This window comes from Daucus carota, chromosome 2 (genome assembly GCF_001625215.2).
Source record: "Daucus carota subsp. sativus chromosome 2, DH1 v3.0, whole genome shotgun sequence".
Classification (NCBI taxonomy): Eukaryota; Viridiplantae; Streptophyta; class Magnoliopsida; order Apiales; family Apiaceae; genus Daucus; species Daucus carota.
In genome coordinates, this window is record NC_030382.2 from 11,692,974 (window position 1) to 11,711,889 (window position 18,916).

Sequence of the window (18,916 nt, forward strand, 5' to 3'; positions counted from 1 at the left end):
ATCTTTGGATGTGGGGAAGAAGCTCTCCAGAGCCTGTGAGGGTTTTGAGGACAAAAGAGATAAAAAAAATGGAAGACTGGCTATGCTTGCTTTTCTTGGGTTTTGTTTTCAAGCCATTTACACAGGACAAAGTCCCCTTGAAAATTTGGCAGCACATATTGCAGACCCCGGCCATGTCAATGTCTTTTCGGTAAGAAAAGGGCAGTAGAATAGAAATTTCTGGTTTATAAATCATGCCAAACTCATTAAATTTCTTCGACACACATCAGAAAGACCCTAAACACAAATATATTTAACTATTTAAAATTATATAATATAAAAGAATTCTAATTATATAATTTTTTAATTTATTATCCTATCAAAATTAAATTATAAAATAATTCAAATCATTCCATTACTTTCCTCATCTACTTCCTCCAGGGTATTCCGTTTACTGGACTACCAAATGGCCCATAATAATATTAGGGACATGAGCAATTTTATAAAATTCAGGTCCCTGTTCACCGTTCACCATGACCACCCTATCAAAAAATTTCCTGGGTATACGGTTGAATTTTAGTCTTTGAAGGGAGTTGAGATAAACAAGTCCTTGTGGAAGCTCTTCCAACTCATGGCAATCAAAAATGAGCAAGTCGGAGAGAATAGGCATGCTTCCTTCCTCCACTCTCCAATTTTTCAATTTGTAAAGAGACATGAGCATAAGCTGCGTGAGTTTTGGGAAACTCATAGCTGAGCACACCATTTCATTTCCTTCATATGCCCCATCCAACCACAAATGCCTTAAATTTGGAAACTTCCCTAGTGCTGGCATTGGATCTTTCTCTAGGTCAGAGAATGATAGTTTTAAGCTGGTGATACAACTCAAAGAAGAAGTAATGTGAGTATTAATAAGTTGTTGCTGCTTTTCTAATAATTCTTCCACTTCTATTAATGGAATTGATGCCAATAAGAATTCAAACACCTATTAAAAAGTGGTTGTTAGTGTGTGCCTACGGGCACACACTAGAAAATCCATAAAAGAATGACTGCTGATCACGTGTATTCTCTTAATTTATGTGGCCCATATACTGGGTTTTGGCCATGATGTTGAAAATTTTGAAAAGTTAAAGAAAGAACTGAGCACTCTGTTTTGAAAATTGAAGTTTCGTTCTTGCACTGTAGATGCATCATGTAACTAGGATATATATGGAACACCATAAATGCCAGGAAATTAAATATGTACCTAGATAATATCCTCTGGGAAGGGCTTTCAACCGAAGTAGCTCCCAACTATGATCAGCACTTAGACATTCTGGCTGGTATATAAAACCTCTCGGATTTACATGCTCAGCAACCTCAACATTACGGCTTGTAAGCATTAATTTGCTTAGAGACCCTTCAGCTGTGAATGCATCTTTTAAAGAATCCCTAGCATCATTTGACCATATGTCATCAAGGACTATCAAGCATTTTTTCTTTTCCTGGATTTGTATCAAATTTTTCACTAGACTGTCAACATTCATAGCAAGAATTTCTTCTTTCTTCTCATGGTCGAGACATACAAGAATTCGTTGCAAAACCTGTTTTTTCTCCCACTTTTGTGATATGGAAACCCAAGCCAAACCATCAAAGCAAGCCCTAATAGTGGAATGATTGTATAAATTTTCAGCGAGAGTCGTCTTACCCAGCCCTCCCATTCCACAGATAGAGACAAGCGGGTGAGAATCATCACTTTCTTTCACTAGATGTCCCACCAAGAGGTCTACTGCTCCTTGAAATCCCACAAATAACTCTGGTTTAACAGTAGTGAAAGAGTGGAATCTCTTCAACTTTCCCACGATCCCATTTGAGGAATTTGATGAATCAGAGGATTCTGAATCTTTCTTTGAATATCAGTGATCCGTCCTGAAAACTTCCTGGTATTCATCCACTGGATTGTTTTTCCAGGGGATGAAATGGCTTTGACCAGAAAGCTTTCCACAGCATGTTCAGCACTATAGGCAAGATGCAGTACCTCCGCAAGCAAAATCCGGATTTTGTCTTCATCAATCCTTGAATCAGCATCTGGCAAGAATGTCTTCAACCTCATGAGCTCGGTCACCACTAGTTGAATTTCACCCTCCACTCGGTGAAGAAGTAGAGGTTCCTCGATCAACAGATCAGTGATCCTTCCCACAACCATGGACACAATTGCTTCAGCCATTTCTTTGTTCTTTTGCTTTACAGAAATTACAAAATGTAGTTGAAATGTATATAAATTACAGAATGTAGTTGAAATGTTCTTTTGCTTCATATGTACAGAAATTAGTAATCATAGTGGACTAGGAACTCTAACAACTTACCTTATTTTATGTGTAGCGTTAGCAACTCTAACAACTTATTAACACATTATACATCAGTTATGTCTTCTTCTATTTTTTAAGTTTACTAGGTATCCTTGCCCGCTGCTTCGCACGCGGCGTATGAATCTTCTCTAATCCTTAATCATGCTTACTTAAAAAATGTAAAATATTGCAGACTACCACTATATTATGAATTTGGATGATTTTGATTGGTGTGGTTGTTGTAAATGCAATAGGGTCCACCATTACTAAAAGGTGTAAGCCAATTACTAAAAGGTGTAAGTCAATCAAAACAAGAGAAACCTATGAAATTTTGTGCTTATTGTGTGTACATGTGCACACCATAGAAAAACCATTATAATAATGCTAAAAAGAATAATTTAGTGTTAATAATCAAATCCGAACCTAACTTTGGTGGGAAAAAAAATCCAAACCTAACATTAGTTACAAAAAGAAAAAAAATTATAGTTTAGTGTTAAGTTTATCTAAATACACAATAAGTTGGATGTCGAAAAAATCTATTTTCCCTATTCTAAATAATTAATTATTCACCTTTTTTCAAAAATATGAAGTTGTAGATTGTTTATTAAAAAATACCGTACCACCATATAAACAACCTCATTTGCAACTCCAATAACCCGAAAATCAAATGATTTCAACAAACGTTGCAAACACATATGCAACTTCGACTAAGTGTTTGAAAATAAGTTTAAAAACATGGGTATTTTTACAAATTTCCCTTGATTATTTTTTAAAAGCTTATCTCAGCAGGACATAAAATGATGTTCTATGTTTGATCATTGATGTATATGCTAACAATAAACCTTTGTAGGAAAAAATTATATGGAGATCAATATTTTATATATAATTAGAGACTTTGGAAATCATATATGTAATAAAAGCAGAATGTTTTGTTTCATAATAAATTTTGTAACATTCTTCTTGGGTTATATATTTTCCCATCTCCAATAAGAATGTGATCTTCATTTAAATCAACTCAGCGGTATATATCCGTATATACAGAGCAAGTACAAACAAATTTAACACGAGTAATACTTAAAGGGAAAATAGATTTTTTTACCACCCAACTTATTATTTGTTTAGAAACCTACCACTGAACTATAATTTTTTTCTTTTTTGTCACTAATGTTAGGTTCGGATATTTTTTTGTCACTAACGTTAGGTTCGGATTTGATTATTAACACTATGTTATTTTTTTAGTATTATTAAAATATAGTGTTAGTATGCAATATAATGGCGATCTGATATGTGTATATATCTTTATGTAGTGTCCTAGGTAGTTTACCTTGAAGGACGAGAGTTGGACACGCATTTTGAGACTCCAAAAAATTTCAAAAATTATTTTAGTTTATTTTTTCTGAATAAAATTTAATGTTGGTTTTTTTTTTCCTTAAAAAAATTTTGGATTTTTTTTGTCACTAACGTTATGTTTTGATTTGATTATTAACAATATGTTATTTTTTTAGCATTATAAAAACATAGTGGTAGTCTGCAATATTATGGTGATATGATATGTGTCTATAACATTATATACAGTCATCTATATGTCCCTTAGCTAGTTTACCTTGAAGTATGAGAGTTTAACAGGCATTTTAAGAATCTAAAAAATTTAGTTTTATGAATTATTTTAAGACTCCACAAATATATAGTATCACTTGACTTTATAGTTCTTTACCACTACTTGTCACGTATTTTAAGGTTCCCACTTTTTATAAATATAGTTCCATAAGTTAATTTTGAGATTTCCTTTCTGAGTAAAAATATCCGTACTCTCGTTCTCTAAGATAAACTACCTATGACACATATGGAGTATTACATATAAAGATATAGACACAGATCACTATTATATTGCAGACTACCGAAAAATAGATTTCCGAGAAATATCGTTTGGATGGTCAGAAAATTTAAATAAAGGTCTGATTTTAATTAAATATAATAAAATTTCCCAAAATGCCTCTTCAAAAGTTAACGATAACGGCAGAAGATAATGGAAAGGGTGCAAAGTGTCTACGGGTTAAAAGTAAGGGGCTGCATAGTGTTTATTCCAAAACTATTAGGTGCAATGTGCAACATGCTGAAATCAAAGGGGTGCCAAATGCAATTAACTCTAAAAAGAATAACATAGTGTTAATAATCAAATCCAAACCTAACATTAGTGACAAAAAAAAAATCCGAACCTAACATTAGTGGCAAAAAAGAAAAAAATTATAGTTCAGTGGTAGGTTTCTAAACAAATAATAAGTTAGGTGGCAAAAAAATCTATTTTCCCATACTTAAACAAATAGCGTGTTAATCCATAATGAGAACACCACAAAGACCCTTTGGTCACTATGCTCTCTTGGCCACGGATCATACTTGTACATTTTTCCTTTGTGTCCAAGATTCAGACAGTTGCCTCTCGTTATACCTGCATTCTGCTTCGACACTTGAATATGTAGTTAATTATAACAAAATCTTCATCTGAAAATTCATGAAGGGTCTTGCCCCTCATGGCACCACGATAAACCAGTACCTTGTTGCCACTTGTCAAAGTAAAGTGGCTAATCTCATTCACCCATTGCGTCACAGCAATCATAGGACATATTACCAGGATAGCCTTCACTTTTGGCAACTCCAGAGATGAACTTGGTGGGGAGAAAGCTCCATGCCCTGCTCCATTAAATTCCCGCTTTGCCAGTACAAGTGAGATGGCTTGAACTGGATTTTGATCTTCCATATCTGTGTCTGCATCCTCTAGAGATTCTAACCATCTCACATATTCTTCTTCCCAAGCTTCCCGTACTCATCCACCGACTCAGGAACATCCACCCCAGCATTCTTACTCTTCCTCTGTTTGACTGCTTATTGTTTTCAATAGCATATTTTTGATAACAAATAAAAGCTCTGTGATGAGCCAACAATGCTTCATGAAACAACTTTCCACACCATGTTTTTGTTTTTTCTCTATCAACACATATATATTTCCTGTTTTCAGTTTCGACCAGTGAATATGTTGTAATAACAAAATCCTTATCATTTGTAGAAGAACCAGCTCCAATAAAGGCCTTATCCTTTGTAGGAAGGGGAGTGCCACTTAGAGCCCATTTGTAGGTAGAGTTTATGGAAAGAACAGCATTCGAAGTGCTATTTCGATGATCTTTAATATGGTGAGCCTGTAATAAAAATAGAAATTATCCAGTAATTTGAGGTAATAATTTAAGTCAAACACTGAAAGGCATTTAAAACACCTCTAGAGTAGATTTACAACTCTAACTTAATCCATCATCTCTAAAGAGTAAGCACACGATTTTCAAAATAAAAGATCAAATGTGAACAAGTACTATATATATGGTTTTAAAGTGCTGATGAAAATATAAAAAACTAATATGAAACCTAATCTTGTTAACAACAAATGAAACTATTAGTTTTGTTCATGTAGATCATCAAATCATCAAAACTAGTTTTTAATATTTAATGGCCTAGTGAAACATGCTAATCTGGTTTCAGGTATCCAGGTAATACTTACTGTCCATAGGTCAACATAAATCTCAAAGTGTCCATAGATCATGCTGCTCTATGACTTTAAATACGCATATAAGCACATACACATATATTCAGGAGCTTCATTAGATATGTTTTGTATAAATGAATGTGGTAGCTCATAATTCATTTATTAATATCTGAATTCAATATATCAGTGCGGCACACACAAAAAAGACACATCAACTAAAGCAGCCAAGTCTGAGACACTTTCTAACAGTACTAGTCATTAAAACGCACCTCATCCAATATTATACGGTTCGAGTCCACGGAGTACAAATTATAATTTCTTTGACGAGGTCTCTTTTCAGCTCCTTCTGAATCATTGGTAGAAGAACCAGCTCCAAAGGCGCTCTTCCCATCATACACCGACTCAGTAACATCCACCCCACGATTATTACTCTTCCTCTGTTTATGCTGCTTGTTGGTTCTACTATCATTTCTTGGAACACAAACAAAAGCTCGGTGATAAGCCAAGATCCCTTCATCGAACAACTCTCCACACCCAGTGCATCTTTGTTTCTCTAGCAAGACATACTTCCTGTATTCAGCTTGGACGACTGAATACGTGGTAATCACGAAATCATGATCCAAGAATTCATGAAGGGACTTGCCCCTCTTGGATCCATGATAAATGAGCACCTTGTTTTTCTGCCTGCCAAGGTGAAGCCGCTAATCTCATTCGCCCATTGCATCACAGTAATCATAGGGCAAATCACGAGAGTAGCTTTCACCTTTGGCAAACCAGACGATGAACTTGTTTGAGAGAAAGCCCCATCCCCGGCTCCTTCAAGTTCCTTCTTAGCCATCACAAGTGCGATGGCTTGAGCAGTCTTGCCCATCCCCATCTCGTCTGCAAGTATCCCTGCCCGGGCTGCAGACTCCTCTTGCTTCAGCGCCCAAGCTAACCACTCTTTCTGATACCTCAGCAGAGGCATAATCAAACTGGGCGGCGGTTCAGCAGTCTCAGCAAGAACATCATTCACCGTTGGGAGAGCCTAATTTAATTTTGATAATAAATTAAATGAAATCTAACTACTTGAGAGCAAAGTAATATTAACATATTGAGAAAATATTTTCTAAGATAATATTAGCAACCTTTTATGCCAAAATTGAAAGACAATTACAAAATATTAAATTGATTCATGTGTTTAATATATACTTATTTCTCATATAAAATATTAATATCTTTTTAACTTGATTTTTCAATATCATACTCAAATATAATTTACTTCTTAAAATATTTAAAAATTAGAAGAAAAAAAATGTCTAAGTCAATATAATACTAACTCATTTACACAAGTTGTAATTCAGAATTACTCTTATCAAATTGGCATGAGGCCTTCATACAAACCCGGGTGGGACCTAAATGGACTCAACTATTTTATGAAAGTCCGGCCCACTCAAAGTCAAAGTCGGTCTAGGGTGGTTTTGATAAAAAAAACCCGAGTGTTTTTGGGGTCCCACCATAACTTGACGGCCTGTTGGACCTTTTGTGCATATCTGGTGGGAACAAGGATGGAGCCCTGCTTAAAAAATTTGGATTCAGATTTGATATGTGAAACCCGATTAAAATTGATATGTGAAACCCGAACCCAATCCGAAACCCGTAGATTTGGAGTTGGATTTGGATTCGATATATGAAACTCGATTGGATTTTGATTTGGATTTTAAAAATAATTTTGATTTAGATATCTTCGATATGCGAACCGATCGGACCTGTTGTGATCCCTAACCAAAATTTTTGTGACTATTCACTATAGAACAAATTTCTTAGTATGGGTACTACAATTCACAAGCTGAGGATAGTTTCGAACTCATCTATTATGACTAAACTCCATTCTAATATGACAATTTTAACATTCGATAAAGAAGCGTAACTAGATATCATACCTGTAATGATGATTCAAAATTGTAGATGTATTAGCGAGTTCAATCATGATAGAATCCGTGAATTCCGATCCCAAATGCCGAACAAAGTCAGTAGCGTAAACACTAGCTATTAAATCAATACCCATGAAAACAAGTTCATATCATAAATGGATGTATAGTTGATAAATCTCTATGTTGAACAATCTACTAATGTAAATGGTATGAAGATTTGTTTTATACTTATGGTGTTTGTTCACGGCGGCATAATATATATTACTTAATTTTGATCCTAGGGTTTTATTGGGCTTTGACAGGCCGGGTATCTCTTCATATGGGCTTAAATATATGCCTTATATATAAAAATAAGAATTTATATATTTTTTAATCTTAAAACAAGAATTTTTCTCCTCCATTGTCGCAGCTAACTTTTCGGTCACTTTTTGCAATTCTATAGATGTTGCATTGTCATTTTTTGTCAAATTTTTCTTTGACTTCCTTGTTATGCCACTTCTTCCAACAATCGAGTTAGCACCACCAGCTTCAAGATGAAGGTATGGTATCTCCTCATCCTCAATCTCCTGAACCTCATCAACACCTTCTTCAGGATTTTCACCATTTTTCTTTGCCTACATGTAATTTGTTAAAAAAAGTAATTGGTCATGAAATATAAATATGCTAAATCTAGAAAACAAAAATACTTATAATATATGTCCAGAAATATAAAATGGCCATTTGTTACCTTCTTTCTGTGACCCTCACGGGTTTCGGAGTAAACTGCCTTTTTTGTATCAATTGCACAAGCCTCTTTAACATTTTTCTATAACAAAGAAAAATATTATCAGCTTTCCTATATGAAATAAAATAAATAGTAAAGTAAATAAAAAAATATGCAGGTCGACCTCACCGCGTTCTTCATATTTCTTTCGAGTCTTCTCAGCAACATGTTCTCTGCGTCACTTGAGAATGTTAAATAAAGTACTGTTGGTGGTTTAACATCAGCCAATTTAATTAAATAGGGACTCTATCCAATATATATATGATCAAGTTTATGGCTAGCTATAGAAGGCAAGATAGACTAGAACATTTGCCAATGAAGAAGAGAGAGTACTTAAGTCATTGGTACAATTTCATAACAAATAACTTTAACACTGAGCTCATTCAAATTTCTCTGAGTTTTCAGATCACCCTAAAAAACATTTGTATAATATATCCTAATATAGGAGAAAGGAATGAAATGCTTAAATATAAATGCAAATAATAGAGTTAAGAGGGAAGTTTTGAAAAAATTGAGTGAGTACAAAACTGCTATCCTAACATTTGAAAAAAAAAAAAGTGTTTAGCAGGTAATGAAGCATTCCTTGGTAAATTGAGAAGGTGTGATCTCTAGTATAAGATGTCAAGATTGGAGGAAGGAAGGCAATATATAAATAATTGTCCATTACATATAGTTTGAATTTCATTCCAATCCTTTCAAATTCATTCACCCCAATTAAATACAACAATAATTTCCATATATCCATCAATTTGTGCAAATTCGAGCTCTTAATACAAGAAGCAGAATATGAATAAGATGATGTGCAAACAATAGAAAGTTCCTCTCAAACTAAAACTTTTGACACTATCTAAAAGATATAACTATGTAACCGAACATCTCCATAATAATATATCATTATTGTTTCCCTCATTTGAGCTTATTTCAGATCTTATGTTGTGTTTAGATGAGGTGAATGAATTCGAAATAAATGCAATTAAATTTGAACTATGTTAAAGTAAGTTTATCAATTTATTGAATATCCCTCCATTTTATTTCTTAAATCATATACTTAGAGAAGACACTCTAACAATTTATGCTCAATTTCCTCCTATACTGATTTTTTTTCTCAAATCTCACTATATCAATTTTGCACTCTCTAAATGTTTTTCAAATTCCCTTCTTCATCTATTATTTTCATTTATTTTTAATCATTCGATTACATTCTGTTTCATTGTTCCTAACAAAACACAATATTAGTAATATGACCTATAGGTAATAGAAAGTTCACCTCAAACTAAAACCAACCACATCATCTCTTCCTTTTGCCTTTTTACCAGAACTATGCTCCACAGAATTTTCATTTGCCTTTATACCAGCACCGTCCTCTCCAGATTTTTCGAATTGCCCGGAGTCATTCCTGCACACATGTTTTGTTTACAATTTTTTCTGGTCATATATGTGCATTCTAATTGCTACATTAACTTAATTAAAACATCATGAACCAAGCTGAGCTTGTGCCAAATCAATACTGATGCACATTGCACTCAAGTTTGAAAGAAGACGCAAAGTGCTTAAGTTTAATTGGTCACCTGCTTGGTAGATTATTATGATTGTGTCCACCAACTTGCTTCATTTGGTAACTGCTAAAATCGATGAAGATGGAGTTGATCTTTATGGGCACCACTCTACGTCTGGAAACAGTATTTTCGGAGTTATTCTTCTCCATGCCACACAACCCTGCACATCACCCATATGTTTAAGAGTTACCGGGTAAACAAATAGTACTCGTCCCAACTATTTTCTAAAAAATATCAATTTCGATTTTTTATATTACAAAATTTATCAAAAAAAGAAATCTTTATAATATAAAAATAATAATATTATATATCTCAAATCTTGTCCTCTATTATTTTATTAAATGACATGGAACTGATTTTAATTAGGTGGTTCATGTGCATATAGGGGTCCATTATTTTTAAGGTAAGTGGAACTAATCAAACACCGCCAACTAGTATTTGGGAAAAGTATTTGGAAACAATTTTTGGGTACCTAGTAATTTCCATATAAAAATCAACTGCACACTTACATCAATCATATTTAGTCCATGCATTAAATATCAAATGGTCTCTTCACTATACTCATTTTGCATCACAAGTGCGATGGCTTGAGCAGTCTTGCCCATTCCCATCAAGAACATCATTCACTGTTGGGAGAGCCTAATTTAATTTTGATAATAAATTAAATGAAATCTAACTACTTGAGAGCAAAGTAATATTAACATATTGAGAAAATATTTTCTAAAATAATATTAGCAACCTTTTATGCCAAAATTGAAAGACAATTACAAAATATTAAATTGATTCATGTGTTTAATATATACTTCTTTCTCATATAAAATTTTAATATCTTTTTAACTTGATTTTTCAATATCATACTCAAATATAATTTAATTCTTAAAATATTTAAAAATAAGAAGAAAAAAAAATGTCTAAGTCAATATAATACTAACTCATTTACACAAGTTGTAATTCAGAATTACTCTTATCAAATTGGCATGAGGCCTTCATACAAACCTGGTTGGGACCTAAATGGACTCCACTATTTTATGAAAGTCCGGCCCACTCAAAGTCAAAGTCGGTCTAGGGCGGTTTTGATATAAAAAAAACCCGAGTGTTTTTGGGGTCCCACCATAACTCGACGGCCTGATGGACCTTTTGTGCATATCTAGTCGGAACAAGGATGGAGCCCTGCTTAAAAAATTTGGATTCAGATTTGATATGTGAAACCCGATTGGAATTGATATGTGAAACCCGAACCCAATCCGAAACCCGTAGATTTGGAGTTGGATTTGGATTCGATATATGAAACTCGATTGGATTTTGATTTGGATTTTAAAAATAATTTTGATTTAGATATCTTCGATATGCGAACCGATCGGACCTGTTGTGATCCCTAACCAAAATTTTTGTGACTATTCACTATATTAGAAATTTCTTAGTATAGGTACTACAATTCACAAGCTGAGGATAGTTTCGAACTCATCTATTATGACTAAACTCCATTTTAATATGACAATTTTAACAATCGATAAAGAAGCGTAACTAGATATCATACCTGTAATGATGATTCAAAATTGTAGATGTATTAGCGAGTTCAATCATGATAGAATCCGTGAATTCCGATCCCAAACGCCGAACAAAGTCAGTAGCGTAAACACTAGCTATTAAATCAATACCCATGAAAACAAGTTCATATCATAAATGGATGTGTAGTTGATAAATCTCTATGTTGAACAATCTACTAATGTAAATGGTATGAAGATTTGTTTTATACTTATGATGTTTGTTCACGGCGGCACAACATATATAGTACTTAATTTTGATCCTAGGGTTTTATTGGGCTTTGACAGGCCGGGTATCTCTTCATATGGGCTTAAATATATGCCTTATATATAAAAATAAGAATTTATGTATTTTTTTAATCTTAAAACAAGAATTTTCCAATATATATAAAATAAACATGATGCTTACCTACTTTATAATTATAAAAGCGATACTTTCACTTACAACAAGCTGCGCAACCAATAATGTAATCACCATCATCTTCTTGAACTTCTTGCCTATGTCGTTTGGTTCCCTTTATTTCTTCTTCATCACGTCCTTTGGAACGTTCCGCATGACCGCTGTTAGCAAATTTTCAAATTCCATTTTTTCACTTAAGTGGTCACATTATTTTTAAGTGAAAAGTAATTTTTTTATATAATAAATTAATTGAAATCTAATTACCAGGGCGAGCAGAGTAATATTAGAAACGTTTTCTGTGAAAATTGAAACACAATTACAAATATTAAATTCATTCATGTGTCGTGTTGACATTATATGAGTTTGACCTGATTCCCGAAATTGCCACCATAGTATAATTATGTGAAATTGACTATTTATTTCAAATGTGGTATCATGGGTAAAAATATATTAGAATGTGGCATTCCTGTCAGTTTTTCTGAAATGTATATTTTGTGCAGTTTGCATTCTTACTGCTCAGTGCTGATCTTTTGGCTCCCACTTCTATCCCCCACCTGCAAAACTTTCATCTTAAACTGAATAGGGGTGTTATTTATTTCTATAAAAGAAATTGGGCCGGCTATACTTATGAGTTTTAAATTGATTATACTGTTGCATCTATAACAGATAAAGCATTGGAAAATGAAAGCATTGGGATGGTGGTTAGTTGTTGTTGGAAGTCTCCGTTTAGCTTCCTTTTGGTTTGGTTTCTTTGACATTTGGGCATGCGGTATTCTCTGGCAACACATATTTTTTGTATTCAGCTTCGACGACTAAATATGTAGTAGCCTTCACTTTTGGTAACCTAAAAGATGAACTTGGTTGGGGGAAACCTCCATCCCCGACTTCTTGAACTTCCTGCTTAGCCAGTACTAGTGCGATGGCTTGGACAGTCTTCCCCATTCCCATCTCATCTGCAAGTATGCCTCCTCGGGTCCCAAAGTATGGGGGAAGGGGGTTGGATATGATACTCATACAATTTAAAATTCTTGCAGATAAATAAATTAAAGTCCTGTAATGGTTTCGTGTTCCGTATATTTATTAGTTCGAATTGTATCACATAACTAGCTTTGGTGTAAAGCATGGGACCTTAATTGTCCCGGACTTTAGTAAATTGTTTATATCATATTTAGTTGGCATTGTGTTAGGTCCTGGAACAATTGTAGAAGGGGGGGTTGAATACAATCGTCACTAAAAATAATCGCGGCGGAATAATCTGATTGAATATAAATTTGTTAATCAGATTTTAATTAATTAATAATATAACAATGTGTAAGTCGTTATATAATTAATATGGTTCGTTTTAATGTCCACTAGTTCGTAGAATATGTAACAACCGAGAAATTTACAAGTACGTAGGCATAAAATTATTTTATTTACCACGTCAGGAATATTATTTTATTTTATTTTATAATTAGTAAGGTGAGGTACGGAATATTTTATGTAAGAGTACGTAGTGGTATAATAATAAGTTTATGCTGACCGACAATTAATTCACATATGTACACTAATAATAGAAATATTTGTCTGGATATAATGAGTCAATGCGAGGTTATAATTTAGTGTCTAGCTGATATTTTAGTCACCTAGTATGAAAAATATATAGCTGGCTAGCTTAGATATTTATTTAACGAAAAGAGCTACATTATTACCCTCTGATTTAATAAAATTTATAAAATATTAATATATCGTAGTTTAGAGCGGACATTTTTTTAGAAAACACGCAGCGCTTAATTGTGCGGGCCATTTATTTAGAATTTTGTTTGTACGAAAATATATGCAGCCTCGAGTATTTATTTAGTTACCGGCTCAGGAGCTAATATTATGTTTTGAGCCGGAGTAATTATTTTATCTCCATATTTCTTTAATTAATTTAAAGATTTATCCAAAAATATTATAACAAATAATAATAATATATATATATATGATTTATTCGATAATTTTAATTATTATTTTATTTCAGTTTCGGAAATTATCCGAAAATAAACGAAACGATACGAGAATAAGTCGAGCCGAGCGGAAATTGGTTTCGGTTAAATGAGCCTTGGAATTTGAGCCAAGGAATTAAAAATTTGGCACTAAAATATTTTTGAGTGGTGGCCAAGGCAATTGAGTGGCCACCAAGTAGTGCACAAGAATTGATGTTAAATAATAAAGTGATTAAGGCTTAATTGTAATTAAGAGTGCCTATAAATAGCAAGGGAAATCAGTAGAATTTTCTTTGGATACTTCCATCCAGGGAGAAAACAGAGGAGCTAAGTTCAAGCATATTGATTAATAGTTGTTCCAGTAAGGTATTAAACCCATACCTCATCTTTTCCTTAAATATGGAATTGATTGAGTTTAATTTAAATGATTATTTATTGAATGTTGAACTGCTGTGGACCATTTTATCTACTGCTTTTGTCTTGATAAGTGATAAACAATAAAATCAGTACATATAAATCAACACATAACGTCATGAATTTCACCCAAATATTTAACAATTAGGGTTAGGGTTCTTAATTAAAATTGGGTTATTTGGTTGATTGGTGAATAATTGAATGATTGGGGGATTGAATTTGAATTGGTTTGGTGGAGCAGTGGAGGCGGATGGATTGGAATTGGGTGGAAGGAGTACTGCCGGAGGGGATGAGGGGCTGAAGCTCGCGTCGGCAACGCCGACGGAGCTCTGCCACGGTGACTGGGAGAGTTCGAAGGGGGGGGAAGAAGTCGGTGGTGTGCTGTGGCGAGGGAGAGGTCCGGCGAAGGAAGAGAGAAGAGGTAGGAGGGGGGGGTTGGTGCGAGTTTGGTGATGGAAGGCTGCGGAGCAGCCGGCGTTGGTCGGAGCACCGCCTCCAGCGGCGGTGTTGTTCGGGACGACGCGAAACAGAGAGAGAGAGGGAGAGAGAAAGAGAGAGGGCGAGAGAGAGAGAGAGGGCGAGAGAGAGGGAGAGAGAAGGAGAGAACGAGCGAGGGAGAGAACGAGCGAGAGAGAGAAAGGGAGAGGGAGAGAGAGAGAGAGAGGGAGAGCGAGAGAATGAGAGAGAGAGGGAGAGAGAAAAGAAAGAGAGAAAGAGAGGCTGGAGAGATGTGGAAGAAATGGGGGAATTTTGTGAGAAAAAGGATATTAAGGGCAATAAAGACTTTTCACCCAGCTGAGTTTATTTAAATAAAATAAATATAGAATTCATAATTTTAAGACTTATTAAATAATGGCGTTGAATAAAATTATTGAGTCGGGTACGGAAGGCAAGTGTTAAAAATGTGTTAGTAAGCGGACATATTAATAAAAAGGCCATAGGTAAATAAATTAAAAGTAGGAAGTAATTTATATAATAACTAGGCTATAGAGTAAGATTAATTTGTGGGATTATAAATTAAGAATTTTAATAAATAAATGAGTTAGTCAATAGTCATTGGGGTGGCATTGGAAGGTTTATACTAAAGTGATTAATTAATATTCTGGGTAATATATTTAAAATAAGTTGGTACCCAAAGACAAGTTGGTAACTTGAGGTGTATTATTTGTCAAAACTAGTGACAATAGGACAAGTGGCATTATTAATAGTCAAATGAATAATTACTATTTAAATAATGGAAGACTAATTATTACTCAACCTTAATGAGGCATAAATTTTTTATAATACAAAGATAATAAGTTGAGGTATAGCGTTAGTCAAGAGATTACAAGGAAAATTAGTGAAAATATTCGTAGTATTAAATTATTAAATTCTTTTAGATAAATTTCTAAACCACGATTTTGTGTGTTGATTAGAATACCTATTTAATATTTGGAAAAGCGGAGCCGCTAATTATAAAGCTTAGGACGCCAGGCAAGTTCGCTATTTTCTTTTCTCCAATATGACTTTTTCTTGCATATCTAATATTTTAAATGTATTTGTTATTGACTTGACCGTGTTAATATCAAATATTAGTGGCAAACCGGAAAATCTTATTCATTTTGGGTTCTTCCTTTGTTCGGAAGTAACCATCCTAATAATACTCAATATTTCTTTGACATTGTGAAATCTTGAGACTTCTTGATTAATAAATAAAGAATGCATTGTTCGCATTCTTCCAATAAAGTGAAGTGGAAGATGTGTACTCGGAGGATTCTGTTCAAGCTGGTCAACACGAATTTACTAAATTCGTGGAAGAGATGGTAATTTCTTGACTATCTGCTGTGTGTGGATAGTCTAGGGTTACAAATGTTAACCCTTGTGCTAGCAAAATGAGAGTGTGAGGTGTATCTTGTGCAGTGACGATCAGACTGCAAAGATTACACAGGGGGACGGGAAGCACGAAATGGTTATGATCGGACCATGTAGTGTTACCGAAAGGTGGAAGACCAGCCTTTTCTTATTTTTGAAATTGTTCTGTTAGTTGGCATTATCTGCTTCCTTTCTTTGTTTTGAAATGCCTTCGATGTTTTACTCGATTATTCTGCTCTTTGTTGTTATGTGCTATGTGAACTTGCTGAGCAATGTGATTGCTCATTCTTGCATCTACTTTATATTATTTTAAGCAGTAAAAAGCGAGTATGGCACGACTAAGGAGAACCGCCCGGAAACGGGTACTGGCAAGGGAAAGGAGAAGGCGCATCACCCAAACTGAGGCCGCTAGATTACGCCGCTTGGTAGTATTATCAATAGTTATTATAGTCTGTAATCAGACTTCCCAATATGTAATCAAGTTAGACTTGGAAATGATGTTATAAGACGATCGGCCCTGGACTTGTGGGGCGAGAGTTTTTGTTGTAAGATATTATTAAGTAATGCAAGTGTTGTTTGATCCAGATGCTTAGTAACGAGCCAGATCTGTGGGATGCGGATCTGGGGCGTTACAGGTTTGGTATCAGAGCTATAGTTATATCCTTAGGATTTGAGAAACCCTAGGAATATAACTAGTGAGTACGACACAAAGTTTAAGATAGGTACCCTTGTTGAACCTATCCCGTATGTTAGAGTACATACGCAACGGGTTAGTAAACCCTATGAGTATACATATATATTTTATAGTTACGAGTAATCATATAATTGGTAATAATAATGTTTATTTTGTTTTGTAGATGTCAGGATACGAGGGAGATTCCGATACAGACCTCTCTTCCCAGATAGAGACTAGCAGCGATTCTACTCTAGAGATCTATGGACACTGATTCTACTTATGACAGTGATCCCTCTATGGATGTGATGATTATAGATTCCGGTGACTCCTCATCAGATATTATGGTTATTGACATCGATTCTGATGACTCCTCGATTCAGATCATAGAGCCACCTCCTCCAGAGACTGTCGATCTGGTTTCTGATGATGACTTCATAGAGTTGCTAGATCTTGAGACCCCATTACCCGAGTTGACCCCGACTCCTCCAGATACTGCTCCTGTACCACCTATTCCTGAGCCAGTTCCTGTGAGGGAGGAGCCTACTATCCCTGAGCTGCTTAGTCAGTTCGAGCCTACTCCCTATCTTTACACTTACGACATTCCCAGAGTTACAGATCAGTATCAGTTTCAGACTTTTGTATCAGCTGCTACGGTGGATATTCCTATACCTCCACCCGTATCCACTACTCCTCTACCGACTCCTATCATTTCTGCATCACCTTTTACTATTCCTGTTCATGCACCCATGACCGTACCTACCCAGTTTGATGGACCACCACCTATTCCTGACTTCGCTTTTCTACCACCATATGAGCACCAGTCATTGGTCCAGAGATACTTACAGGTGAGAGATTCTGTCCATCAGATGAGGGCTGGTTTCCAGGGATCACAGGATCCCCTGTTTACTTCTGCGAGGCCGGGCTTCTTGGCTCGGGACACTGGTTCAGAGATCATGTATCAGATTGCCATTTCAGTGTTTCAGGGACTTCGAGCAGACATGCATGGAGTTCCGTCTACCAGTTCTGGCCTTGTTAATGGCCCTATGATCTCTATGATGGTGGATAGAGCATTCCGTGAGTTTCTCCGTCGGGTGTCAGAGATATTCTATTAGTTGACTCATGGTATATGTACAGTTATACTTTTGGGAGATAACACACGTAGCTGTGTGTATCTCAGATATAGTTTTGATATACTTAGTAGACTTGTAGACACTGGATAGCATCGACTAGGGTATCATGCACTATCTTTTATTTTGCTGCAGATGCTATAGTATCGATATATATACATATCTGGCAGTAGTGTTGTAGTTTGGACCCTTTTGTATAGTTATAGCCAGACTAGATATGATGTTGTAGGAATGACATGATCAGATGTATTTTGTTTCTATCATGACTTGTACTTTTAAAGCTTCGGATATTATGACCACCTCTATGATGTTTTCACTTATGAGTTTTGCTGTTATTTTCTTTCTGTTTATTTGCACCCTCGACTTGTTATTTACTTTCAACCTGTTCAGTATTGTCAGATATTTTGCATATCAACTCTCAACCGGAAGATTTTTCTAAAAAAAATGGGAATAAAAGAGAAAAAGAAAATATTTTCGAAATAATTAATTATTTTAAAAGGGTTTTCAGCGACACTTAAGTTTTGCAGATTTCTTTAAAAAGTTTTCAAAATATGCAACTTTGACACAAAATATCTTTTTAAATAAGACATTCAAATTTATTTTCAACTTCTGTACTGAGTTTCAAAGAAATTAAACCATGTTTTACCTTCAAGTAACCATGATTTTTATACATTCTGATGAAAATTATTAACATCTTTTGTCTCTTCTTAATAGAATCAAGATGAGTTCAAATCCAAATGACAACCCAGTTGATGAGCCAACCCCTGAAGTTCCACCGGGATTCCAACCCCAACCCAACCCTGTTCAAATGTTTGTTGATTTTCTTCAACAAAATCTTCAAGCTAACTCAGAGAGGAATTCTTCAAGTCAGCT

At 34.7% G+C, this 18,916-nt stretch overlaps 1 protein-coding gene and 1 pseudogene across 1 annotated transcript; both read right to left on the bottom strand.

The window, feature by feature from the left end:
* Positions 1-369: 369 nt before the first annotated feature.
* LOC135150259 (putative disease resistance protein At1g50180) lies at positions 370-2,217 on the bottom strand (annotated as a pseudogene).
* A 2,876-nt stretch (positions 2,218-5,093) lies between these two features.
* LOC135150360 (DNA repair protein RAD16-like) lies at positions 5,094-12,956 on the bottom strand. Its single transcript, XM_064086624.1, has 9 exons — positions 12,881-12,956; positions 10,077-10,224; positions 9,793-9,904; positions 8,473-8,550; positions 8,171-8,359; positions 6,504-6,859; positions 6,102-6,402; positions 5,371-5,494; positions 5,094-5,179 (listed from the first exon to the last, which is right to left on the bottom strand). The coding sequence occupies exons 1-9, from the start codon at positions 12,954-12,956 to the stop codon at positions 5,094-5,096; spliced, it is 1,470 nt and encodes a 489-aa protein (XP_063942694.1).
* Positions 12,957-18,916: the final 5,960 nt, after the last annotated feature.

Coding starts and splice junctions, on each gene's coding strand:
- LOC135150360 (XM_064086624.1), bottom strand. CDS start 12,956: ATGGGAATGGGGAAGACTGTCCAAGCCATCGCACTAGTACTGGCTAAG. Junction 8,551..9,792: donor CAAAAGGAAGAGATGATGTG/GTTGGTTTTAGT, acceptor TCTTTGTTATAG/AAAAATGTTAAAGAGGCTTG. Junction 5,495..6,101: donor ACCGTATAATATTGGATGAG/GTGCGTTTTAAT, acceptor TTTTTATTACAG/GCTCACCATATTAAAGATCA.